This window comes from Mixophyes fleayi, chromosome 8 (genome assembly GCF_038048845.1).
Source record: "Mixophyes fleayi isolate aMixFle1 chromosome 8, aMixFle1.hap1, whole genome shotgun sequence".
In the NCBI taxonomy this organism is placed as follows: Eukaryota; Metazoa; Chordata; class Amphibia; order Anura; family Limnodynastidae; genus Mixophyes; species Mixophyes fleayi.
Window position 1 is genome coordinate 28,222,162 of NC_134409.1, and position 27,415 is coordinate 28,249,576.

The window sequence follows — 27,415 nt, forward strand, 5'->3', positions numbered from 1 at the left end:
CTAGTTCTCACAGATTAGAAGGGTGTTTTCTACCAACTACTAGTTTCAGATCTCTTCCCAGATGTTCGATGGGATTTAGATCTGGACTCATTGCTGGCCACTTCTGAACAGATCAGCGTCTTGACTTAAACAATTTCTGTCCGCTTTTAAGTGTTTTTGTCTCAGTGTAAATGGGTTAGATGGTATAAAAGCCCCACTGAGTTGTGGGTGTGCGTTGAAACAGTCAAACCTTATCTAAGAAAGGTCAGCTTAAATCTGTAGGGCAGTTGATTGAGGTGTTTCTCCACCAACGGAACAAACCTGTGCTGCAACCTTCAATGAAGTTCTCTCTATGGGCGTCTGTCTGGCTTTCTCAGATAACTATCTAGCTTAACTTTTTAAGCTCTCTGTGTTTTATGTCAATGCAAACCAAAGCATATTTGGATATCAATTAGTTTTTACAGTTCAACAATTGCCTGGGAGAAATAGTGTATTATTAGAAAAAACTGCAAGGGTGTAGATATTTCTAGCCATGACCATACATCTTATCTAACAAGCTGAAACCTCCAAAGTTCAATCTGTAGGCAAAACACAGAAAACAGGTGAAGTTAGAGATGCTCTTTCTAAAAAGAGATAGCATGCATGCAAGGCATCATCATTAACATTTATTTATATAGAGCCAACAAATTCCATAGCACTTTACAATTGGGAACAAACATTATTAAGACAATACTGGGTAATACATACAGAGAGGTAAGAGAACCCGGTTCGCAAGCTTACAATCTATAGGACAATGGGAGTTAGAAACACAAGGGCATGTGCTACATCATATTGCACAATAAACCAGCTAGAATGCAAAGGTAAAAGTATTGAGTGGGCTGTATGTGTGGCAATGTTGGTCAGAGGGTTGTTGTCTTGTGTTAGCTGTGTAGAGCGTGGTAATAGGGTAATCTAGAGAGATTAAGATGGTGGTTGAGGAATATCATAAGCTTGTCTGAAGAGGTGGGTTTTCAGAGAACACTTGAAGACTAGAGGAAAGTCTTACTGTGCGAGGGAGGGAATTCCATAAAGTGGGTGCAGCCCGGAAAAAGTCCTGTAACCGGGAATGGGAGGATGTGATGAGAGTGGTAGAGAGACGTAGATCTTGTGCAGAACAAAGGTGTCGAGTTGGGAGATATTATTCACGCTAGTTCTATATGTATGAGGAAAAATGATCCCCAAAAATACGTTGGCATAAACATTTTCAGGGGTAGGACTTAACACACAGGTCGGTACCAGCATAACACCGAATAATGGTAACCAGCCAAACACTGCCGGAAATAAAACAAATAACCAGATTATACACAAGCCTTGTCCAACACATAACCAATCTGTGCCCCATATAGGACTATGAACATTAAAACTTCTGCACTCATTATGAATAATCATAAAGTACTGACGTATGAAATGCGTCCCACTGGGAATATAGCACAATATGCAAACGTCACTTTGGTTTCAGAATTCTGGTGACTTTAACATCTAACTTTAACGTTTGATTCACCACAGTTATTAGCTGTCTTGCTTACTCATATGTAATTGATTTGTAAGGTGCCACAGAACTCCACAGCACCGGGTAGAGAAAGTAAACACAAGTGTGAAAGGGGAGGACACCTGCTCACATGACAGCTTACAATCTAGTGGGAAAAGGGTACAGCTGAGAAAAGGACAGGACAGTGTGGCTCAAAGTAGAAACTGAGGATGTACCAGTGAGCTGTATAGATGGGAGGTGGTGGGTTTTAATGTTTTGAATACTTGGAGAAGTCTGAATGCGTTGCAGGGAATTCCATAAAGGGGTAGTCGTGTGTAGGGTGCAGCAGCTCAAAGAGAGGAGGTTTTAGATGTATGAGGAGGTGATGCTGTTCAGGGCTTTGTAGGTGAGGGGGGATAGTAATTTGAATTAAGGAGGCAGCTATGGGGAGCCATGTAGGGGATTTGCAAAATGGTGCAGCGGATATGGAGCTGCGAGAAAGATTAGTCTTGAGTGGCATTTAGGACAGATTGAAACAGGGATAGATGGGAGTGGAGATGACAGATAGGAGGAGGTTGCATTCGTTGAAGCAGAAGATGAGAAAATGGATAAAAGTTTTAGTTATATCTTTGATAAGAATATTTCAAAGGTGGAGGCGACAGGACTGTGACAGAGTCTGGATGTGAGCAATAAAGCAGAGGACAGAGTCATGTGTGACCCCATAAGCAGTGGGCTGCAGAGACTGAGGATTGTGTGGTGTTGTTGATGGGGAGGTAGATTTGAGGGAAGGTGGTGAATCTAGGCGGAGGGAAGATAAACTGTGCTCAGGTAATGACCGTCGCCTCTCCTCCACTCTGATCACCTCCTCCCACTCCAGAATCCAAGACCTCTACGGTGCAGACGCCCTTCACTGGAACGTCCTCCCTCGCTCCATCCGTCTCTCTCCTAATCTGTGCTCCTTCAAATGGGCACATAAAACTCACCTGTTCCGCAAGGCCTACCAACCATCCACTTAACCCCCTCATCTCCTCTGCTTGTTCTTCCCTCTCCTCTCCCTGAACCCCTTTTCTCTCCCCCTCATGCTTCCTTTGTGCCTGATTTTTGTTTACCCTCCCTTATGATGTGAGCTCGTATAAGCAGGACTCTCTTCCCTCCTGTCTCCATACTTACTCTTGTGCTCAGTCTTTACTGCATTAGCCTGCCTGGAGTCTCTGAAGTATTGGTATTTTTTATTGTTCAGTACTGTTTCACCCTGTATAGTCTACTGTTTGTACTATGTACGGCGCTACGGAAAACTTGTGGCACCTATCAAATAAAGGATGATAATAATAACTCCGATTTGGACATGTTGAGATTTAGGGAGTGTTGGGAGATTCAAGTGGAGATAGACACACAGTTGGTCACACAAGATGGGAGAAAAGGGGAGGAGAGGATAAATGAGAATTACTTCATCAAGAGGCCATATATAGTTAGGAAAGCAGAGGGCAGTGAAAAGAGCCTTATGGGACCAACAGATAAAGTGTAGGGCAGGAAGAGATAGAGACGCTGAAGGAAAGGGTTGGATGTGTAGGGAAAGAAAAAACCTACAAAGACTAATGGAGTGAAAGGCGCGCAGAACAGGGTGATCAACAGTGTCAAGGGCAGAGAAGTCCTGTAAGTAAATCATTGATCACTTGTCTGAAATGTTGGGGGTGGAAGCACCATTGCAGAGAGTGAGAGGAGAGAAAGCGAGATAAGCTTTTGTACACAAATCACTCATGCAGTTTAGAGACATAAAGGAGGAAACAGGGTGGTAGCTGGAGAGGATGTGTCTAGAGACGTTTTGAGTATGTGTTTAAAGGACAATAGGAATGGGCCAGTGGAGTGGCAGGTTAAAGATGAGCTAAAGGCAGGTGTGCAGAAGGAGAAAGCAAACAGAGAAGTTGGAAGGGAGTAAGCCATAGGATGCTCAAGTTGCTGGGAAGAGTGGAGTAGGATTGAAGAGTGTAGAAGGTGGCTGGTATGTGCAGGGTCTGGCATGAGGAGATATCTTGTCGAATGGCGCTTTGTCTGTAATAGCTGGTAAAGTCATGGGCTGTCAGAGAGGAAAGGCAGGTGGACAGAAGCAGGTTCATGGTGGCAGAGATGAAAAAAAATAAAAAAAATCACTTACCATTATTATGATCCAAGTTTCAGACTACTCTACAAATACCTGCCCCATTTTATTCTGCATCCCATAACATTCATAGGGATGGCAAATATGCATACTTTCCTATTGGTGTCACCTGCTTATGTGGGTTATGATAATTATCAAAAACAGAAACACACACATGTACTAACTCACTTTTTCAAACTTTTCCTCTTTTCATTTTTTTCTCCCAATTATTTTTATTACAATAGCATGTGTTTAAGCATGCATTAATATTAGCTTAGAGATCAGTGACCTTTAAATCTAATGGCAGAGATTAAAAACAGCTCACAATGTCTTTGTGTTATAAAATATCTGGGTATTACTGGTCCCAAGAGCTCTCCATTATACTAAGACAGTGGATCCCAAACTTTCTCAGTTCGAGGCACCCTTAGGGTCTCCAGAATATTTTCAAGGCACCCCTAAGCCAAAATAATTGCCAAGTAGTCTCCCGCCTTGCTTACCACCAGCCCTGTCCGAGGCACCCCTGTGAGATCGCCGAGGCACCCCAGGGAGCCTAGGCACACAGTTTGGGAACCACTGTACTAAGATAACAATATTGATGACATCACCTGGGTAACCAATGGCAAGCTTTAGTGGATTTTACGATAAAACTGATTTATGCATTCTATGGCTGGGTGGAAACAGATTAAACAAGTTTAAATAGAAATTTAAAAAGCAAGTTTAACTTTTTTATACAACACTGCAGGTTTTTTTTTTTATATATATACATTTTGTCTGCATAATCGTTTATTTGTATAGCACCATCATATTACGCATTGCTTGCCACAGACTACTGGGCAGATATCAAGTTTTCATGAGTGTGAACATCACATTTATTGGCAGACGCATTTTGTAACACCAATTAACACACGTTTCTGATCAGCTATTTGAGATCACGGACAAAGACTAGCTCAGATCTGTGACACTAGATGTGAACACATCCCTGTAGGATACAGACAGCTAATGTGCAAACTCTACCTTATTAGCATTCTTAACCAAGGTCAACAAAGAAGGTGGCTTCTGTTTATCGCTTATACATCCTACACAATAGATAGTAAATACATACATATGTCTAGTGACCGTTCATATTATACTATACATATTATATTAATGGTCTCATGAGAATGTTAAATTGTTTCCAAAAATCAAACAAGACACAAAAGAGCAGAGGCTTCAAGTTTATTTGCGATAAAATATTGCAACATCCTTTTCTCTTTTTTGTTCTTTTTCTTTAAAAAAAAAAAAAACAAAATTAAAAAAAAACAAAAACAGATATATAACATGGCATCCATTCAAGGGGTCACATTCACATCACATGTAACACTGTTAGCAGTTCACAGTCAGAAAATAAACCAGTGAAAATTAAATAAAGAAACACCAACAAAATATATTACAAGAACTATTTAAAAAAAAAAAACAACAAAAAAAAAAACAACTGAAAACACTGGTAAGTGTGCGGGGAGTGTGGCAGAGGTGTGCAGCGCCAGCCATCCCAGAGAACCATTAATCTCTTGTTCTCCTGCCATGCAATATGGGCTGGCAGTGATCCCTACAAAGTATTATTACAGGAAGCACCACAAATTGAGCTTTATTTGCGGGTTTGAAGTATAGGTGAGAAAACCGATAACAACCTACAAAGGCAAATATTTAATGGGGCTAAATTACAAAGGAATAGGGACAATGGACAATGTTAGTGTTCTATCGGAGAGAGCTTATGTCTGTGTGACTGACACCTCCAAACAATTCTATGTAGCAGCCTTATAGAGCAGAAACTGACTTCAGGGCAGGGCGGTGGGTTATACATTGATTGCTGCAAAGGGTTTACATGGGGTTACTGGCCCAAGTTACAGCTTCTGCAGGGCGAAAGTGTCAGCAGAGTAGAAAATAATGAAATGAACAGCACACGGAATTCCCCTGTGGAAATTGCAGCCCCAGAATATGGTACAGCAAATAGAAGAGAGGTTTTTAGTTGCTCGATGACCCAGAAAGCAGGTGCGGCCACAGACATAGGACAGACCATTATGTCATGTTTACATAAGTACACAGCATAGTCTGATAGGTCCAAATCCATAAACATTATATGCCTTGTAGAGTTCAATAGCGGCAGGGGGGAGGGGGTGTACCAATGCACTGGCACTAAATGGTTTAAAATAAGATGTAAAATAAGATGTTATACAATAAAAGGTGCATTCACTGTACTAGATCCTAGTGGATTCAGTTAGTATGTAAATCACTGAGTCTTACTGGTATCTAGGAGAAGCATAATTACATTTTACTTTCATAAAAGTATTTCAACATGGTGCTCCTGTCCCATTTATAATATCACCCTCACTTACTGCCAGGTATATTGTCTGCACTGTATTCATTTTCTCTATACACTGTCCTCTCTGTAAGGTCTGTAATGCTTTGGTCTGGAGGTATAAAGAGGGAGTACTCCAGCAGTTAATAATATTGATATAATAAAATAAACTGTTTATGAAGTGCAATAAGGGAGAATTACTTACCAGTAACTAGTAGAGTCCAGTGAACAGAATATTAAACTTCCCTGTATCTTGTAATTGAAAGTTCTAGCATTAAAATTTGCTTTAGAATGTTTGCCCAAATCCCAAAATACCTACCTAAAAATTAAATTTTGTGTGTATGATGTAAAATGTAACACTCCTGTGTAAACGGTGGATTCTGAACACCTCCCTTAGCTTGTGTCCTCTCATCCTGGATGCCATATTTGTCTAAAAATAACACCCACCGTTTTTAATGCAATATGGAACCATTGGATTTAATGCAATCATGCATGCTAGTGTGCTATAGATATCACTTGCCACACAAGTACCTGCTAAGTGAATGCACCCTTTATTTTTGTAACCAGCGCCCACAGGTGTGAAGCATGTGAGAACAGGCAGCTAGAGTTGAGCTCTGCCAATGTGTGTTTCTAATGGAAACATGGTATTTCAGCTACAGACTCCAGTTATTCCCATATTCCAGTACTACCCAGAAAGAGCTTTTTAGACCACTGCATCAACCAACTATGTGTTTGACAGACAGCACTGAACTGTGACCACAAAACATCCGTATAGATACTCTGCAGATTACGCTTTTACAGAGCGAGATAGCACTCCCCAAGTGAGGTCACAATATATAATTCTCTATACAAAATCTGGACCAAAATAAATAAAACAAACCACACAAACATTGTAATAGCTCAACAACTGAATGGCATCGGTCAGATAGGTTCACGTGAATGTGTGTTAGTGTTCCGATTAACATGAGCACGGCATCGCTGTGCTGGTCAGAGCAGTCACATTGCATTGTGGGAGAGAGAACATATCTACATAACCACAGAAACATGCTGTGATGTCAATGACTTGTGGGAGCCAAGAAGCTAGAAATTCATCATCGTAACAGCAAAATAAGCAGTTTTCTTTTTACTTTAAAACATTTTGTGATATAACAAAATAAAGTATAGATATATGGCAAAGTCAGCATATCAACATTCCACATACCAGTACGTGTTATTAAAGTGTATTGATTGTTTAGACAGTGGAGTTAGCCATTTTGTGGATGATACAAATATAAACAACAATGGAGTCTATAAATGCAATAGGAACTAGGAGAAACATGCCAGTTCCTAGTCGAATTAGAGTTTGGACACTTATGATTGGCCGGCAAAATGGCTGCCTCCGCAGTACGTAGGTGATGTATACACTTTACAACCTTCACGGTGTTGGATGGCGCGGAATTTGCTACCAGAGGTGCCCGTCACTGTCTGCATTGAAGTAGTACTGCAGGACATGACCTCCACCTCTGACAGCAGAGGTTTAATGAGGTAAGAGATAAAATGATGATAATAAAAAAAATTGGGCCTTGCTTAGTCCCTTAAGGAGTTTAAACACCAGACCAATTACTTTGACAGTCTCTGTTGCCAGCTATGGGCTTCCCACGGGGGACCCTGGTTCCACATATGCACACTAACCTCTCTACCTGCCCTCTACAGCAAGGAGGGTGGGTTTAAAATACAATGCTGCCAACCCGTCACCCAGTTTGTTCAACTCAGAGATACAGGATAGTTACCGAAGGGGATTCCAACCTAGTTCATTTTAATTTTGGACCCAGTCAGAATGGAGAACAAAAATCTCCATATGAAAATACAAACTAAACCTGAGATGTAATGGACAAAAGAAAAAAGCAAAGCAAAATATGCTAAAACAAAATAATGGAGAGTAAAACGTTATCTGGTGTCTTCGTGTTAAATGTTTTCTGCTGGTTTTCATTGTTCTTTTATATTTACCAGCATAGCAAATATTGGTTAGCAACAGAGGCCGGACCCTTTCATCGGCTCCTTCAATGCTGAGGTTACTATGCCTGTCACACACCTGCCAGTGTAACCCAATGGAGGAAGTTGTTTTATGGTGTTTAGGGTTTCAGTAACAAATGCGCCATGAACATAAGAGCGGGGACGTTCATTAGCTACCTCTGCACCACGTCACTGATCTCCTGTACACAGGACAGTAAGTTATTAAGTACAGGGTTAGGGCCCTGGGGAGCAGCGGAAGCACCTCCCGCCCCAGCGGAAGACACCTGCAGCTCCTGCAAACTGACCTCTAATCGACTGACAGCCTCACGGAAGGCAAATTTGTTTCGTGTTTGGGGGATGGAGTCTACATATCCAGTGCAGTAGTCCAGAAGCTGGTGGCCGGTGTCCACTAATTGGCTGTTGGGCTGCGGCAGTGTTAGCGCACTGGATAACATTCCAGCACACTGCAATAGGGCCTCTTTGCTTATCTTTTCTGCAGAGATCTTCTCTGCAGGCTGCTTAGGCTTCCTTAGTGCTCCCCTAACACCTCCAGCTGCTCCATTGGAAAGCTTTCCTGCTTGACCAACAGGAGGTGGAGGTGGCAGCATTGGCCGGGACGGCTTGGCCGTCCGTTCAGGGACAGGTTGTGTAGGTGAGCCTGTGCCCTCAGCAGGTGGCTGTTGGAGAAACCTCAGATTTGGAGGAGGGGGAGGGGCACATTTTGGCTTCAACCGGCGATGAGAAGGACGGTCCTTCTCGGAACCAGCTGGGGCCACATGTTCCTGAAGCAATTTGAAGGTGTGACCTAAAGAATCCATTCCAACCAGCTGGACATCTGTAGATGCATTCCTTGGGGAAGGAGAGATGAGAACTGGCACTTTGTGGTTGTGGGAGGCTGCGGGGAAACAGGAAGACACACCCCCTGCGTGTTTGCCAGGAGATGACCTCTCATCTGCACCTGTTCGCAGACCACCATTTCGTTCACTACCTCCAGTCCGTGGAAGCATTTTGGGCTTTACTCGGTCCCTATTTGGCTGTGGAGGTGCTACGTCCAATGCAGTCCTTGGGAGATCCTGCGGGTTCTCATCTGGCTGTGAGGACACTGAAGCAGCACGGTCCAGCTGAACCTTAGTCCGGTGGCAGTTTCTGGGCAGTGTCATGGATATTCTGTCCTGCTCAGAAACTACAGGAGACATAGAAGATGTGGAATTTGACCTGGGAAAAGGTTTGGATTGATCCTCATTGCTCCCTGATTTTCCTGTCCGCAATCCAAATGTCTTTTTGATGAGCCGAGGAGTAAAGAAGCCAGATATCCCAGTCCAACCACTGCTAACTCCCCCCGTGGATTCCTCTGCAAAACTACGCTGTGGTACTCCCCCGTAGCACTTGTGAGAGCCAGGTGAGGCAGGGGTGTCTAGACCATCAAGTTGCTGGAAAGAGGTGAGCTCTCCAGTGAGTTCTGGTCTCTTGTGGGGCTGGTTCTCCATTTCACGGAAGGAGCTGCTGCGTTTTGGAGGCTGCGGTGCACTCTTTTTCTTCATGAACGAACTGAAGAATCCTCCCTTACGGTCTCGTGTAAATGTCGTCTCCTTCGTATCGCCCAATAAGCTGCTAGGAGACTTGTCCCTCTGCTTGCGTGGAAGAGCAGGAGAGCCGCTTGCTACAGGAGACCCCCGAAGTATTCCTAGCAAGGTAAAAACAAAAAGCCAGATGAAAAGTAAGCCCTTGTAGAATACAGTCATGCAGACTCCATATCTCGCACGTACCAGCAGCAAGCGCTCTTCCCTACCACTCATAGAAACGATTCACAAGGCAATATCTGCGTTACCTGCTGTTGCGCTGGAGGTCGAGTTATCCGATGAATCCCCAGTGCCTTCAATGTTTTCTTTGTTCTCCGCTTTCTTTTTCAAAGTTCGGGATTTCGAGGGCAGCATGGGAAGACGGCTCTGACACACAACAGAGGTTGAGGAAGCAGCAGTGCGCCCCAGTTCTTCAGCGACCTCTGCAAGTGGACAAACGTTATTGCAAAATTACAGCAGGCAGCAAGCACACTACTTAAAGTGTACCCGTGGCTGCAGTCTCAGGAATACTGGCTTAGCCCAAAAGTGGCTTCCTTCGCAGAGTGTAGGAGGCAGGTACACTGAATAAAAAATATGCTTTGCTCTAATACACTAAACATAATAGTTATGGATGGAAGTCATAAATCCTCTGCAACAGCAGCAAGGCTCACTCTTTGCCACACACAAATCCCAATGTAGTCTATCCAGAAGAAGTGCAAATGAAGTGTAACTTTTATTAGATAAGTAATTATAACCAACACTATATACCGAGAGAAAGGTTAAAAGAAAACTTGCAGCCTTCTCGCTCAGAGTGATTTTACAAGATAATTAGTTAAACTAGGAGCTATATTTATGAGTGACTGGATATTTTTGCCATGTTGGTAAAAGCAGCTGGATGATTACCGCTATGGGCTAGACATCAACTGACAGTACCAACAGCTCCTGTTTCAGTAGGAAGAGATCCAACTACAAGGCCCATGATCCTTAAGCCCAAACCTCACCCGTGTGTGTGGCCAGTTTGGACATTGATACTTTCGCTCGGACAGCGCAGCTGGATCAGCCAATGTGTAACCAGCAAAACTCCACATGGATCCATACTAGCAGTAATTCTACTAACCTTCATTTATATTAGAGTCATGAAACATGGTCTCAAAGGCTTGATGTGTCTCTGCGAAGGAAGGTCTATCGGAGGGATTCCACTGCCAGCCTAAGGTGAACAAACGAAGGGAGAATGAGGGGAGGATACAAATATGCAATGTATTGCAACTTAATAAAATACACGCTGCTTATATAAAGCTGATGCTCTTCAGAAATATTACAAGAAAACCCACAAATCTGATCTGCAACATCTCGAATGAACCAATGTTCAATAACTGTTGTGTATCCAATAAAAAGATTAAAAAAAAAACCAGAGGTGCAAAATAAAAATTAAAAATCATTTTACTCACATGCTCTCATCAGTTCATAGACCTTTGGGGGACAACCTTCTGGCTGCTCCATGCGATACCCTTTCTCCAGCAAGTCATATACCTGAGACAGGTCAATGCCAGGGTAGGGGGACATGCCGTATGTAGCAATCTCCCAGAGTAGCACCCCAAAAGCTGTACAAGTAGAAGGAACAGACATTTAGCACAAAAGCGTTAAAGTTTCCCGCTGGTATAAATCTAACAACAACTTTGATTACCTGTTACACAATAAACCATCAATATAACCATGTAATACAAAAATCATTATGCAATGATCATTCACAAGTATGTGACTAAATGGTAAAACAGTACTGGAGAGACCACCCCTAAATCTAAGGTTGTAAGATAAAACAGACAATGTGTGATAGGGCATTTGACAAATGTTAGGAAACTACAAACAAGCCTAGAGAAACCTATAAGAACCAAGAAATCACAGGACATTTAATTACATTTAAATTTAATTACTTACTGACGGCTTCATTCTAAAATGAATACGTTTTGTGCCTCACTAATTCTCTGTAGAATTATGGCGGATTACTACCTAGTTCAAAGGTCATTGCACGCAAATATTTTACATTTTCTCACAGCAATATGACAACTATGTGTGCTGCTGTAAGCCTAAGGATATTAATATGACCTCACCAGATCAAAGGGCGCATGTATGTTGTAGTTATAAGTATAGTAACCCACCACAAATATCATGTACAAAGATATGGTGGTCTAGTCAATTACGCTCAATCTCTTACCCCAGACATCGGATTTTATAGAGAAAGTGTTGTATGCCAGGCTCTCCGGTGCTGTCCATTTTATGGGGAACTTGGCACCCGCATGAGCTGTGTAAGTGTCTCCAGTCATGAGGCGAGAAAGTCCAAAATCGGCCACTTTCACCACATGGTTTTCCCCCACCAGGCAGTTCCTTGCAGCCAGATCCCTATGGGAAGAAGCCACAGCATATTACAGTAATATCACAAATGAACAGCGCACTGGTCCTCATGGAAGGTGTCAGAACACAGAGCAGCACCCTGTGTTCACCACAAACAGTGACAAATAGGGCGAGATCAGTACCTCTAAAAGACAGTGCATGCAGCTCACCGGTGGATGAAGTTTTTCCTCTCCAGATACTCCATGGCGGAAGAGATCTGAGTGGCCATGTAGAGCAAAACAACAGCAGTCACTTCCTCCCGGTTACACTCCCGCAGATAATCTAGCAGGTTCCCAAAGTGCATGTATTCCGTTACAATGTAAAAGGGGGGCTCCAGCGTGCAGACACCTGACAGGACAATGACAGAACAAGTTAGGATAACCCCAAAGCGCTCAAGGCTCTCCACGGACGGAACATTAACCACACAAGACCCAGTCCCTGGCGGTACAGACCTAACAATTGCACCAAGTTGGGATGTTTGATCTCTTTCATCACTGCGGCCTCCTTGAGAAACTCCTCGACCTCCATAGTGTCTTCCTGTAAGGGATGGACACCAAACACATTAGATTGCTGCTCAATCTCTGGGAATAATGCTTGGACATAATATTATTATTTTTTGCATCTATATTATAAATTACACTTGTACCAAATAAACAAAACAAACCATAAGTCATAGTATTGCTGTACTGTATCCTAAATCCATTGATAAAGTCAGATAATTTACATATTTGTACTAGGTAAGCAGAGTATTTAAGTACGTGCTATGCAGGGCACAGTAAAATGACCAGGTCATATTAATCAGTAAATTGTGAAATCTTCCTGTCTTGGTGAGAATATCATGGACATAGACATGATCACGTCCTTCTACTGTCACTGTGTAGAGCACTGCTACACAAGTTAGGACTTGAGCACACAGAGGTTAGGCAATTTAGTCTCCCCTCAGTTCCGTTTTAGACAGGTAACAAGAAGAATGTTATATCGATACCAAGTAAGAGTGAAACTACTACTACAAAAAAATAAAAAAATAAAAAGATTGCTGCAAGTTCAAGGACTGGACAATATTTAAAGAATTTGAAATATTTATGCAAGGTGTGCGCTACGACAAATGTTGCCTATAGCCGGATGGTGTAGCATATCTGTAAAAATAACGTGATCTCTGTCTTGCACTGATCAGTTCAGCTGCAATTTAACTATAAAGGAATTTGATCAATAACTTGGCAAGCTTGAAACGTGGGCTTTTTTTCCCCAGATAAAGGGATTTGTCGATAATATGAAGAACCATGCCTAAAATATTTAAAAATTAGATTTAAAAATGAGCACTTTATTTTTCCCACAGTGCCCCAAGGCTATGTACATAAAGGCATTAGGTGTTTCCTCCTTGACGTTCTATTTTTGAGGACACAGAAGCTCACAAAGACCTCACTGATCTCTATGTAGATACACTGATGCAGTGCAGAGGGGAAGCAATTTCAAAGATTTTAGGTATGGTGCTCCAAATTACTGTCCCTTAATATAACCTCTGGAAGCACCTCAGTCTAACTCTCCGGATGACAGGAGACATACAGGATCTGCCTGAAGGTGATGTGTATGTTAAGGCTGCACCTGTTCCATCACTTACACACATCCTTTAGACACATTATACAATCATTTTGCAGTCTCCAGTTCTCCAAACACATAAAAGGACTCGACTGCAGAGGTTTCATCAGCGATATTAGGGAGACAATGGGAGCTCCAGGGATGGGACTACCACCCCCACCTTATTGCTATCTAGAGGGAGCTACTGTTCAGGAAATGGCTGAGTCTTGTAGTTTCACTTTTAGTACTGTAGGTAAGAATGTCAATTCCTAACCACAGTAAATATACACCAAATAGAATAGAATTTGACAACAGATAAGAACCCATACGAAACAATCTATATTAAAATGCGCCAATGGAAATATTAAGAAAAATATATTTGTAATAACAACAACACCTTTAGTGTTTTCACAGCTACGGTGAGACTGTATTTTTTCCAGACCCCAACGTAAACTTCTCCATATTGTCCCCCTCCCAGTTTGTGCTTCATGGTGATGTCTGTGCGCTCCATCTCCCACTTATCGTGGATGGGGGACACTCCGTAAACCGTGGGCTTGTTGCACTTGGGTGCTGGGTAGTGTAAGATAGTGACAAGGCCGTCAGCCACGGTGGAGTGATGGTGGACCAGCTCAGCCAATGTGGTGAAACGGCTCTCTGCTGTGACGTAAACCTGGGGGATAGGAGACATTTATTAAACTAGAATAACCATTGTCATCATCATCATAATGGGTCAGTGCCTCTCAGCTGAACTGCTTTAGATCAGTTCGTTAATGCTTTAATCGTAGTGAATGAGAGGTCTGTTATGTTTTGGCACAACATCAGAGGGCTCAGCAGGGAGATAGTACATTATACAACACACACAATCAGCTCATAATGCAATGTTAAACCTTGTCCCTCCTCTCCTCACCTTGCCATCAGAAGCAGTGTTTATGCGGTAGTGGTAGACGCGACCCTCATAACGCAGGGAGATGGAGAGTTGACCTGGGCTGCTCTCGCTCTCCCTCACTAGGAAGCTGCCATTAATGAGGCTGCTGAGCAGGTACTCTGCAGCACTGCGGGACACAGGGCCATGGTACCACGAGTGCTTCTCCAGGCTGTTAACAGGAGTGATGTAATTACTGGGCACCCAGCCCTGGCCGTTCTTAGAGAGCACCTCACACCACTCGCCATTCTGATTATAGCACAGCACACGCAGCTTCTCCCCTGCAAGGTAATGACACAGAACGCAGTTATAATACTGCAAATCCCGGAGCTTATTCTTTACCTAGGTCACCTGCAGGGAACACCGACTGTTAGAGGAATCAAACAAATGTACCTTTTACAGGTAGTACAATACACAAGCGACTCTAGGGTTCTGTTCCTACCTTTCAAGTCATCATCGCATTTAAATTCTGCTTCTTACTTCCAGCTTTGTGAATCTTTTTTTCACCTAAATAAGAATTAATAGACCCAAAGGGGCAATTTTACCAAAAGTCACAGACCCAACCTAAACCTTTTTGTTGGTCCGATACACACTCAGAAGTAGACATTAGTATGTAGTCTCGGCACGTGTGTGGCCACCACCGCTGCATCGTCTGATGAGGACATTTGATTTGAAATCCCCAGTGTGAAAAACTTTTCCTACCAGAGATTTCAAGACCACTGTTGTCGGGCAGATGATGCAGTGGTTGGGACAGGACATATGCAGAGCACAAGCCAAGGTCCTCTCCATAGCCAACATAACCAACAAAATAAGTTAAACAGGGAACTGTATTCTTGGGATCTATTAAGTCTAAGTTGGGGGATCTAAACTAAGTAGGTGGATGTTTCCTGTAAAGTCACCTCCAGGCTCCAGCACGAAGAACAACTTAACCCACATAAAGAGGGGGTTACCAGATATAAACCCCTTAATACAGAGAGAGTTACCTCTCAGGATATACACTGTACAATGCCAAGGACAGGGGATCACCGTCCTGCATGAACCCATTGTGATATAAGACATGTCTCCTATCAACCCTGGCTCAGGAGAACAGCTGTCTAACTTTCTATGGATAAATATCCTTTGTATGAAGCCATGTAAAAGGTCACAGCAGGCGAGAGATAAGTACGGTTCTATACTGCACACACAAACACACCTTTAGTGATGCTCAGGGTGTTGTCTCCGCTGGCCACAAAATCATAGAGGGCAAGAAAGAGGTTGGGGTCACTCTCTGTGGCTCCGAGCAGGTTCTCCTTGGAACTCCAGCGAATGGCGTCATTGAGAGCTTGAGGTTCTGAGTCACCACCAAAAGGCCGATGCAGAGCTTCTAGGAAGAAAGCAAAAGTGGGTGAGTTCATGATAAGGAATCCAATGATTTACTCCAGCATTCCCTTACAAAATGTGATATTGCACAATCTGTACCTAAAAGAAGAAGCAACTATTGCTAAGCAAACAGCACTCCTTAAAGTAGTGTCCCTGACTCATTAGTGTAATAGTATTTATATAGCAGTAAGAAAATTGACAAGGTTTCCGTATTTTAGCCTAGCTTAAACAGAGTAGCATACCAAAACAAGTGTGTGCCTTCAGTACCCCTAGTTAGATCACCTTTAAGCCAGCATATTACTAGGTATCTGACTAATTTGAGATCAGCGATTTTCATCCTAATGCTATTCCAGTAATCATCCTTTCAATTTTGACAAAATTATTTAGAATTAGGGTCTATCCTGAAAATGAACACTGCTGTTAAAATTGACTGCCAATTAAAAAAAAAAAAAAAAAAGATATATTTCTGAAAGACAAGTTATTAAATTGCTTTTTCATAAAAGTTTGCAATTGGACCCAAGTAAAACTAAGTTCAATATACTGGAGCAGAAGCTGCACAAATTCTTAGCTCACTCAGAGAAATCGGACGACACAAATTCTCTTGCAAGACAGCCTGTGGCAATTCATACACGGCGGCACGTAGACAGGGCCACATGGCGCTACATGAGACAGGGCCACAGTGCGGTACATCAGACAGGGCCAGCCTTCTCCACTAGCACCAGAATGGTTGGATGACTGAATACAGATTTGTGATCATGTGATCAGTCAGGTTTGCGATCTTACGGGAGATGCATTTTAGTACATACTGTCCATGCTCTTTTGTGAGCTTATCACCTTTATTTACATTCATTCCACAGTGCTACAGTATTTGCTTACTTACAACTACTGTTGGGCACTTTAGAAGGAACAAGAGACAGGACTAGCCATTAGTCCTACATTTGTCTCGGTACTTGGCATCTTCCCCAGTAAGTGCAACACATTATTCTGTACCACGCCACATACATCTCTCTACGGGGGATGAGGGTCACCCCTCACTTGAACGGCATGAAGTCTCCAGCCCTAGTGACTTTAAAGCTCTGCAATTCAGGGAATCCCACAATGCAAACCCTTTCCAGTAGTCTGGGTGCTAAAAGAGGGCAGCAATGCTGTCAGACGGACAGACGCTGAAGGAACCGAGAGTCAGACACCGTGATAAAAATAAGTTGCATAGAAAGCCAGAAAACAAGACCCCAGGTTTCCAGGCTCCTTCCCTGACCACTAGACAGCGTTTATTTTCAACATGACATCACCCATGTCACGCTCTAATTATAGGTAAGACGTGTGTCATCTTCCAAAATAATCAGGACCAACACCACTTAAACAAGTCAGACCATTCCATTCCATGAATATGTGTATTGTTTCTGAGTACTCTGGACCACTAAAATAGTTTAAACAAATCAGATGTCGCTCACGTGGTCTGATAAAGAAGGTAATGTATCATGTAAGTAATCCATAGAACCCCCACACAGAAACAAAATATTGTACTAAACCAGAACTGGACCATCAAAACGTATTATTCTTTTACTCCACTTGGATAAAATTAACCAATGTAATAACGATTAATCATTCAACTGGAAACATTGGCTGTACTAGGCTTTGGTTGCTAATATACTGTGTGATACACAGTAATTTATAACTTCTTCTAATATGTGTGACCCTTCCACGAACAGCTTAGACAGTGCTGTAAGGGAGTCAATGACAGAAACCAGAAGTAAGGTTATCTGCAACTTAAACATTTTAAGCTGGTGAAATGTGCAGTAGATCTTTTTTTTTAGATTATAAATCAGAAACACAAAGCCATTCTTATGAAAAATACATAACGTGTGCCAATAACGTCTAGTACTGCAGTGTTTTTTTAAACTCATTCATGAAAGTGCATGTACTGAAGAAAGTCTGAACATGTGTTAAAATCCGTGTTCTCCCCAGAAAACTTTGCCAGCCGTGTGGCATTAAGAAGCAGCCGGGTGAGGGCATTTGTAATATTTTGCAATAATATAGTAAAATGTTGGAGGTTATTGCCCACAGCTGCCAGGACTGGTCAGACTGGTGGTCAGAGGTCTAACACACACTGCTGGCTGTAGTGCTCACATAGTGCCTGTTATAACAGGAGAAACAATGGTTTATTCTATTATGACTGTTGGGTTCCAAGATCCGGGGACAAGTAAAAACAGCCAGGTGCAGCACCCGGGAAATAGGTATCGGGAGAACATTGAAATCATTCTTAAATATCACAAAACACAAAATATATGGATATACATACACACACAAAAAGGCATTAATGCAATTGATGTAGCAGTACACATTACAGGAATAAGTGCATATATACATATATGCTATACAGAGGTGACACTTGTCACACAAGTACAGCAGTGTTTAAGCAAAGTTACAACACACTACAGTGTGAAAAGGTCTCTTCTCCATTGGAAATCTTATTAACCTAGGACAAGTACTCATGCACAAAATGTAAAGCACTTAAGAGACTATAAAACCAACAAAGCTTACCAGAGTTATAGAATACATTTCGCCGGATGGCTTTTTCCCAGAATGGTGTGCTGATCATGTGCCCCTTTCCATCTAAGGCACTAGCAGAGGCCAGGACTGGGCCAAGTATCATGACCAACAGGCTTGAGGGGTAGCTCTTAGTGTGGCATAGATGCCGTCTGCAGCCACTTACAAGAATGAGTACACTGGCATGGCAGAGGAATTTGAAGGGCTGGGAGGGGTGGAGACAGATGCAGAAGTCTGGAGTCAGGTTACAAGCAGTGGCTTGCAGTAACAGTTGTTGTGCTAGGAGAGAGCGTAGACGGGAACTGGGTGCAAAAACGTCTTAAAAATGTCTTAAACCCAGCAATGTAGAAATAGGAAAACAAGCAAGTGGGAGATCAGGCATGACAGCGGTATACAAATGAGATTCCCCCAGAACACAGCAACAGACTGTGTTACAACTATGGTACAATGTTATATACAGCATGAGCATGGCAATCACCAAAAGAGATAGAGAGAGAGATATAGATAGTTATTTAGGCTGAAATAAATCTATGTGGAGGAAGAGTTTATTATTTCCCATGTAGGCAATACTGGATAACCAGTAATATTAAATGTTAACTCAAACAAAAAAATCCAAACACATCAGTGTGCTGGGGACGCGTTTTTAAGCACAGTTTTTAAGCAAGAATTGTGCTAAATATTTATATAAGTAAATAAGATATGTACACCAAAACCACACTATCACCATTGATGTATATAGCGGCACCTATTCATCAGCACTGTACAGAGAATATTTGTTATTCACATCAGTCCCTGCCCCATTGGAGCTTACAGTCTAAATTCAATAACACACATACACACAGGAGAGTTTTGCCAACAATCAATTAAGCTACTAGTATGTTTTTGGAGTGTGGGGGAAACGAGAGCACCCAGAGAAAACCCACGCAAACACGGGGAGAACATACAAAATAAACAGATAAAGCCATGGTTGGAAATCGAACTCAAGACCCCAGAGCTGTAAGGCAGAAGTGCTAACCACTGAGCCATCATGACCAAAATACATGAGTTTTTTGTTTTTTTTAAGTTTTACACAAACTAAATTCAGATGCAAAGCAAGATATATAGTAGTTCTAATTAATTTTCACTGAAAGTACCATTAAAAAAAATGATCGACTGTGAAATGGCATCATATACAACTTGCAAATTATCGAAGGATAATTTTATTAAGGATAGTCAAATTCAGTGTCTGATCATATGTGAGGCTTTCCCCATTAGCTCACCAGGCTTGTACATGACCCTAGTGAAGAATTGCTGCAGACAACAGAAGATGTTTGACACTGTGTTATCCATCTCACTGCAAGTTACTGTCCTAAGGGTATGTAATCAAGGAGGTACCCACTCTTCCTATATTCACCAGAAACTTGTCAAAATAAGAACTCCATTGTTATTATTGGCGAGCCCAGGACGGATCAACAGAGGGGCAGCTGTCTCTCCATGGATGAGATTACTCCCAGCCTCTCTCATAGGTCTAGAATGCTGACCAATTAGCTATTACCTAATTAGCATGTTAGCCACCAACTTCTTGAACAGTCTCCATTCACGTAAATGGTCAAGTTGGAAGCAGATACAGTTATTTAGTGCTCAGACTGGGTAACAGGACAAGACTAGGTCCTCATACTGACTGTTTAATTCTGTGGCAGAGCACTTAAATTAATTTAGCAGTAGACAACTACCATGTAACTGCTGTGCACGGCCAGACCATATAAACAAACATGACAATTTAGTTTTGTAACACTGACCTTAGGCACTAATACTCCACACTAACAACCATAGGAGACAAAAAACAACACATTAAGATTGTGAATCAAACCTCCGTTTAATGGGTTGGGGGTGTATCTCTTGGGCACTGCAATACAGTCTCACCCACTTGAATGCCTTACTCTTGTGTGTAAAGTTTTTCTTTTATGAGGGCAGGTGCTTGGAAAGCATTGCCAGGACTTCCAGTCCATTCCTTCAGTCCCACAAGCACTGCAGAACTTTTACATTTACCACTAAGAGAGAAGCAGCCCAAACTTCTGAGAGGCAGACGGCAGCTGGTTTGGCACTGTCTAACAGGAAACGTGCATGTGTGTCTACTCTATCCCGTGTACTGCCTTGTTCAACACAGCTGTCATTGGGATACACCCATGCAACAGCTGGCCCAAACAAAGCCACTGTCACAGCCAGAAAGTATCAACATTCAACTCTACACACATATACAAAGTACAGGTCTAGCTTCTGAATGTACAGCCTGAAAAAGTCTGCTTGGAAGCTATAAAATTATATTTACTTAAAATTGCAGAAACTATTTTACAATCCTACATACCATGACTTTCTGAGCAATCCTACAGGGTAATTCCCAGCAAGGCTCAGCAGTCCTTACTGGCACAACATACAAATATACACTTGGAGGATCAGTTAGAGTGCTGTGGAATGTGGACTGTGGGTGACCTGACAGTGGCCTGGAAGCCTGGACATTATCTGATTTCACTTCTGCTTCCACTGGAGAAGTTGACGGCTCTTCTTGTCTATCATCTGGTCCAGTAGTGCAGCACAGTGGCCTAGTGGTTAGGACTTCTGCCTAACAGCACTGGGGTCATGAGTTCAATTACCGACCATGACCTTATCTGTGTGGTGTTTGTATGTTCTCCCCGTGTTTGCGTGGGTTTCCTCCGGGTGCTCCGGTTTCCTCCCACACTCCAAAAACATACTAGTAGGTTAATTGGCTGCTATCAAAAATTTACCCTAGTCTCTGTCTGTCTGTCTGTCTGTGTGTGAGTGTGTTCCCATATTAGGGAATTTAGACTGTAAGCTCCAATGGGGCAGGGACTGATGTGAATGAGTTCTCTGTACAGCGCTGCGGAATTAGTGGCACTATATAAATAAATGATAATGATAGTGTGCCATCCTCTGCATTGGCACCAATCATCCACACTGCCCAACTTCATTTGTCAAAAAATAATTTGTTATTTCTATTTTCTTTTTCCTAAACTTTATCGGAAAAGGATCACAAGACAATAACGTAACAGTGCAAATAAAATGCTACAGATGTGTACACTGTAAGCACTTAAATAAGTTATAACAGTGGAAACAAAGAAGGGGTTGAGAGTTTTAAGTGATGGGTAAGGTAGAAGAAAGTAACGGGGAGGGGAGAAGGAAGATTGACGCATAATGAAAATAGTAATTTTTATATGTTTAAGTTATCTAAATACATATCCCCATGACTACACACCCACAAAGTTCCATGCTTGGTTTCAGGAGCCAGCTGTCCTAACAGCAGGTTTGTACACTTTCTTTTGGCACAGCCACTGTGCAGATGTGATCCTTAAGTGACCAGCACCTCGCATGCAACTCTTCACATGAATGAAATAGTAAATACATTAAAAATAACCAGCTAGAGAGTTGCATGCGAGGTGGGAATATATTTAGGGTGTGGTGGAAAAAAAAAAAAAGTTGGTAAGAAACCAGTAGTCCACAGCAACCTCCCTAATTGCTGACCAGTATAGAGCTGAACACGTATTTAATGGAACAAATATTATAAGAAGGTACAGACAGATCATGTTCAAAAGAAGAATTGCATAACGCAGATCATAACATTTATGTAGCTACTTTGGTGAAAACACTTTAAAACACTAGACTATATTATGATAAATATCAGCTGCACAACTTATTTAGTAGAACATATAAATGTACAAACAAGTATAACAAAAATACATGCATGACAAATTGATAGAAGAGCATAATGGCAGGAAAACCAGCATGTTTTTTTTTTATTAAATAACGTTTTTTAAAACTTTTTCACTCTTCCAATTCATCATTTCTCGAATACCAGTTGATATGGAGGATATAAGAGGAGTCCCTACAGATATGGGTGTACTTGCAAGGCGTTGTACTGCTTATCCCAATACATGCTACTCAGACACCCCTTCTCACTGTGCGAGCTCCCGGTCTGAAAACACTGTCACGTTCAAGCCTAATGCACGTGTTAAACACATATGTGTGTTCCTACTGAGATCTGAATTTCTTCCATCTGCATTGGTGCACACTGAATGCTCCGATTTTGAACAAACAGCAACAAAAATAATGCGCTGCAAGTCAAGTTAAATGAATAGGTAAGGTCCAATTAGATAGAATGGGTTTGATTCTTACATTCGTTTAAATACCTCTGCCATTAAAAAATAAGGCAGCAAACATGTATTTATACACCATTGAGGCTAAATGTACAATTTAGTTCAACAACCGTGACTATTATGAAAGATTCTCAGTCACAGGCTGCATGTAGAGGTTTTATATTAGGCCGTGTCGCTACATCTACTGTATGTACATTAACCTTGGTAATATATATTCTCCATATCCCCTGAGGCACTGCTGATCTCTGTTGTTTAACAAAAGAACAAAGCTCTAATCAGAAGAGGAAGGGACATTTCAGACAGTAAAGGCTGCTGAACAAAGGTCCGAGACTTCACGCTGAAATCTGGCCCTGGGGACAACTGCGCTCACACAAAGGGTTAATGGGAATCAGAGAGGAAACTGATAACCTCTCTCACAGCACGGCACAGGAACCAGGTTTCCTAACATTATGCTGCTGGCGCCTTACTTTTAAAGGTATTTTTCTTTCCTACACTGGTCGGTTGTCCCAAGTTAAAATGGTCTCCTTTCCCTCTGGTGCTGGGGTGTGCATAAACAGGCACAGAAATACCCAAAGGGTAGAGGGTCCAGGGTATCAAAATAAGGTTCTAGCAGTATCCAATCTCATTCATGGGGGAGGGTGGTAAAATACAATTGGTTGATACATTAAAGATATATTTATTGATTTTTAAACTCTTTGGGGGGTATTCAATTGTTCCTCCGGGCGCCGCCGGAACGAGCGCGTTAAAACTATTACCGTTTATACGGTAATTACTCGCTCAATTTCAGCTCGCAGCTCCGCAATATTACCGTATAAACGGTAATAGTTTTAACGCTCCCGATCCGGCCCGGAGGAACAATTGAATACCCCCCTTTGGGGGCAGCCGGAACGAGCGCGTTAAAACTATTACCGTTTATACGGTAATATTGCGCGTAATTACCGTTCATACGGTAATTACTCGCTCAATTTCAGCTCGCTGCTCAGGGAGCTGCGAGCTGAAATTGAGCGAGTAATTACCGTATAAACGGTAATAGTTTTAACGCGCTCGTTCCGGCGGGGCCCGGAGGAACAATTGAATACCCCCCTTTGTTTGTAACTCATGTTGTTGCTGAAAATAATCTGTAATGGAAATACTGGGATACTATAATCAAAACAGATCAGTAAAAATTTACAGAGTAAGAACACAAAAAGTAGTCTAAACACAGCAAACAATATGCCCTTCCTATAAGTAAGATTTAGATGCGTGAGCCTACCCCCACACTTTTGGGGGAATAGGAGGGAACTATCCTTGATAATATTGCCGTTTGTTTTGATGTTCACTGATATTAGACCGAAGAAGTAGCTAAATAAGAATATCTGGTGTGATCAAACTTTATGCCTTAGAGAATCCTCTTATTAGGAAACCCCATGTTGTGATTGGATGGGTTGGATGGGTTGGATGGATTGGATGGATTGGATGTAACCAGCACATCGGACCCCCCGGCAGGATACAAAGCCCGTACTTAGAGATGTATAGGGAATGCAATTGATGTTTGGTGGAAAGAATACCACCTTATGAAAGCGTGGTATTTTGCCGTGGAGGAGACTAGTGACATAGAAAAGATATTTTAACCTATAACTAAAACGTTATTTTGGGAGGACAATGTTGTAGGGAATTTGAGAAAAGCCAGCCTCTATCCGGAGGGAGGATCTCCTAGTCTGATCGTTAGATCATCGTTTATTGCAAGATGCCACAAAACTCTGCACGGAATTACAAATCATACAAAACGCAAATTGCAAAGACAGAACAAGTACAGACATGAGAGAAAGGGTCCTGCTGGCGAGCGCTTACAGTCTACAGGATACATGGCAGCACCCATCAGCTTGGAGACAAGCGACATTTTATCCAGCACACCTAACTCCACCCAAAACAAAGTTACTAGTTTTGGGTGGAATTATGCTTTAAACATAGATATTCTATTGTTACCTCTAAAATAAGTCATAACCCTTTAATTGATGCAGTATGATACCTTATTACAAGATGTAATTGTCCCTAATGCCTGTATGATGAGGCTGTACTTATGGCACCACGCCCTCACCTTTCAATCACTGTCATAATGGCATTAGCCGCCCCCTTTCATTTGCCCCCCACCTGTTACAAACAATGTACAGTGGGTACGTGCCAGGGCACTTCACACTTTAAGGGGTAGTCCGGGTGATAACACAATTTAACATCACATGAGACAGACTGTTGAACGTCATCCTGACACCAAGTCTGCCAAGTTGTGTCATAGATGAGAACAGCATCAGCTCCCCTCCCATTATATATTTACATATATAGTACATGTGTAATGAAAAGTACTTTTGTGAGGTCTGAGCAAGAAGAAAGCAGCACTCACCCAGCCTTATAGGTCAGACACAAAGCAGAGGCCTGAGGCTGTAACAACATGATCTGCCCGGGCCAACTACAGCAGTGTCATAGTACATCCTGTACCACTAACATTTTATAGACATATAAAAAATTACTTAATACTTGGAAAGAAAAAGCTGTGTTTTTTTAAAGCACTAACAAAATCTTCTCTGCAGTTTCACCGAAAAGGATCACTTGTTATATATAAGCAGATATCCAAATTAGAAATATGTAAAAACAATATACACCAAGTAGCTATCGATCGTCTGAATTCAACAAGAGTCCTACCTTAAAGTCTGTTTAAAAGTTACTGATTGGTAATGCCATACAAGTACATGAGGACCAAGATAATATGGCTTTTATTTAAGGGGGTCCAATAATAATTTTCTCTATCAAAGGAGAGAGCAACTGCTAATTATATTAGCTTCTCTAAATCGCAAATCTGAATAATGTTGGATTGAAGAGGTTTACAGGTAAAATCAAGAGTCAGTTTAGAGAACGTTTATGAGGAGTGCCTAACACATACCGAATCACAGATACAAATCTTTCTGCATCAACACACTAGCTTCCTAAAAGTCTTGGTGGACTAGACTATCTTGTAAGAGACAAAGCCAGACTAACTCATAATGAATAGGCGGTGGCATAAAGTTCTATCTGCAGAATACATTCGTTTTTATAATGGACACAACGGAGAATTAAACCCTATAGTTAAAAGGGTATATTTTCTTTATAGTGCTGTCATCACTCTGAATATTGTTATTGAACCTTATTTCAGAACTACCTATACTATATGTATCATGTGTGCTATGTAAAATCTTTCGTTTTTAAATGGGTTTTTTTCTGGTGCCATGCCAATAACTGCAAAGGAGAAAGCAGATTTAGCAATGGATCAAATTGGGCAAAGAGTAAGACTATCAGCCTCTACATGAAATGTACATTAAGTCTGTAGTAGTGACATCATGTATAAGTGCCCTTTTTTGTTTATATTTTTATGTTTGTTTTGTTATTCAAATTAAACATTTATTAATTTATGTATGGTGAACGATTGATTGTTGGACCACCATCATCAGCTATTTATATAGTGTCACTTAATTCTGCCCCATTGGAGTTTACAGGGGGGAAAGAGGGATAGCGGAGAGAGACTAGGGTCAATTTGATAACAGCCAATTAACCTACCAGTATGTTTTTGGAGTGTGGGAGGAAACCCACGCAAACACGGGGAGAACATCCAAACTTCGCACAGGTAAGGTCATGGTCGGGAATCGAACTCATGACCCCAGTGCTGTGAGACAGAAGTGCTAACCACTAAGCTACGTGCTGCCCCCTGATATACCAATAGAAAAGATAGTTTGATGTAGTGTAGCTTTAAGGAGATTACAGAAATGGTTCTTACAACAGTTACCAGACGATCAATTAATTCTAATTTGTTTTAAAATACATCAATGTAGTTTTATATAGGGATGGCAGGTCATCTAATGTTTACGTATCATGGTGCTTACTGTTTTCCTATTTGCCCTGTGCCCTGGAACTGGCAGTGCAATTTTGATGCTACAGGGACGAACCTTTTTTCAGCATGGCTTGCCTGATTCACAGTGGGGAAAATTAGGATATATAAATGAGCCCTAGAACACTGTTGACAGATGAGAATCATGGTGACTAAAATAAGAAGAGTCCCCCCAATCTCATCTCCAGTGCGTCTGCCAGGTATTTGGTTGTCACAGACATAACACAACACACACACTAGCAGAATGTAAGCTCAGTACTTGAGGAATCTTGACAATAGTCAGGACATTCCTGAGTTCCAGCACCACACACTGAATCTTCTATGAACAATGCAATAAATATGTGAAGTCTCTCCCCAGAGAGGGGGTGTGGCTGGTTTCTCGGGGCACTTACTGCGTTGTCAGATGCACAGGATGACTCTGGCACCAGAGCCGCTTGGAATGTGTGAGCTGTACCCAGCAGCCAAGAAGGGCTTAGTGGTAACCATGGTGATGGGAGATACCAAGCAGGTTGATGGTAAAAAAGTAACTGTTTCAGTACCTGGCAGCAGGGTGCGGGAGTGGGAGAATGTAGACATTAACTTTACAATATATGAATCATTACTTAGGTTTCATTGGAATTGACAAATGCAAGGAATCTTACATCCTCTAGATTGGGTGGCAATGTCATCTGATTTGTACTGTATTTTTATAACCTTCTAGACTGCTTCAATATCTGATAAAGGCACCTTTAGAGGAAAAACTCCATTATCAAATGTAATTGATATTAAATTTAATGCAATATATTTTAATACAACACATTAGCATCATTTAATGTGCAAATAAAACTATTTCTCAGTATATCTATTGACATATATGGGAGCAGCCATATTCGTTTCTTTGGTAAGGTGGACTGCAGTTGAAGACTTGGTAGAAATTAATAAACATGTTGGGTAAACCTTAATAGAATGGACCGTTGTCAAGTATTTAATCAAACATAAGCTTTTCTAACATGCCGATATCACTGCTACAAAGGTTTATAGACACCAGTAAAATAAGAGCCCCCTTCAGGATATACAATATAAATTACATAGCAATGGA

The 27,415-nt window shown here is 41.7% G+C and overlaps 1 protein-coding gene across 4 annotated transcripts in view; it reads right to left on the reverse strand.

Annotated features, from left to right (window-relative positions):
• Positions 1-4,821: 4,821 nt before the first annotated feature.
• Positions 4,822-27,415, reverse strand: part of ABL2 (ABL proto-oncogene 2, non-receptor tyrosine kinase) — a 33,312-nt gene continuing 10,718 nt past the window's right edge. The window contains exons 1-11 of one of the 4 annotated variants that reach the window (XM_075182225.1): positions 18,292-18,536; positions 15,584-15,751; positions 14,377-14,672; positions 13,867-14,139; positions 12,347-12,431; positions 12,065-12,242; positions 11,719-11,903; positions 10,955-11,107; positions 10,624-10,713; positions 9,776-9,949; positions 4,822-9,631 (exon numbers count right to left, since the gene is read on the reverse strand). In XM_075182225.1, the coding sequence (XP_075038326.1) occupies positions 8,121-9,631; positions 9,776-9,949; positions 10,624-10,713; positions 10,955-11,107; positions 11,719-11,903; positions 12,065-12,242; positions 12,347-12,431; positions 13,867-14,139; positions 14,377-14,672; positions 15,584-15,751; positions 18,292-18,403 (3,225 nt within the window). In that variant the 5' untranslated portion in view covers positions 18,404-18,536 and the 3' untranslated portion in view covers positions 4,822-8,120. Of the gene's footprint in view, positions 9,632-9,775; positions 9,950-10,623; positions 10,714-10,954; positions 11,108-11,718; positions 11,904-12,064; positions 12,243-12,346; positions 12,432-13,866; positions 14,140-14,376; positions 14,673-15,583; positions 15,755-18,291; positions 18,537-27,415 lie in introns of those variants that run through there. The other 3 variants (XM_075182226.1, XM_075182224.1, XM_075182223.1) reach the window with 3 other exon arrangements.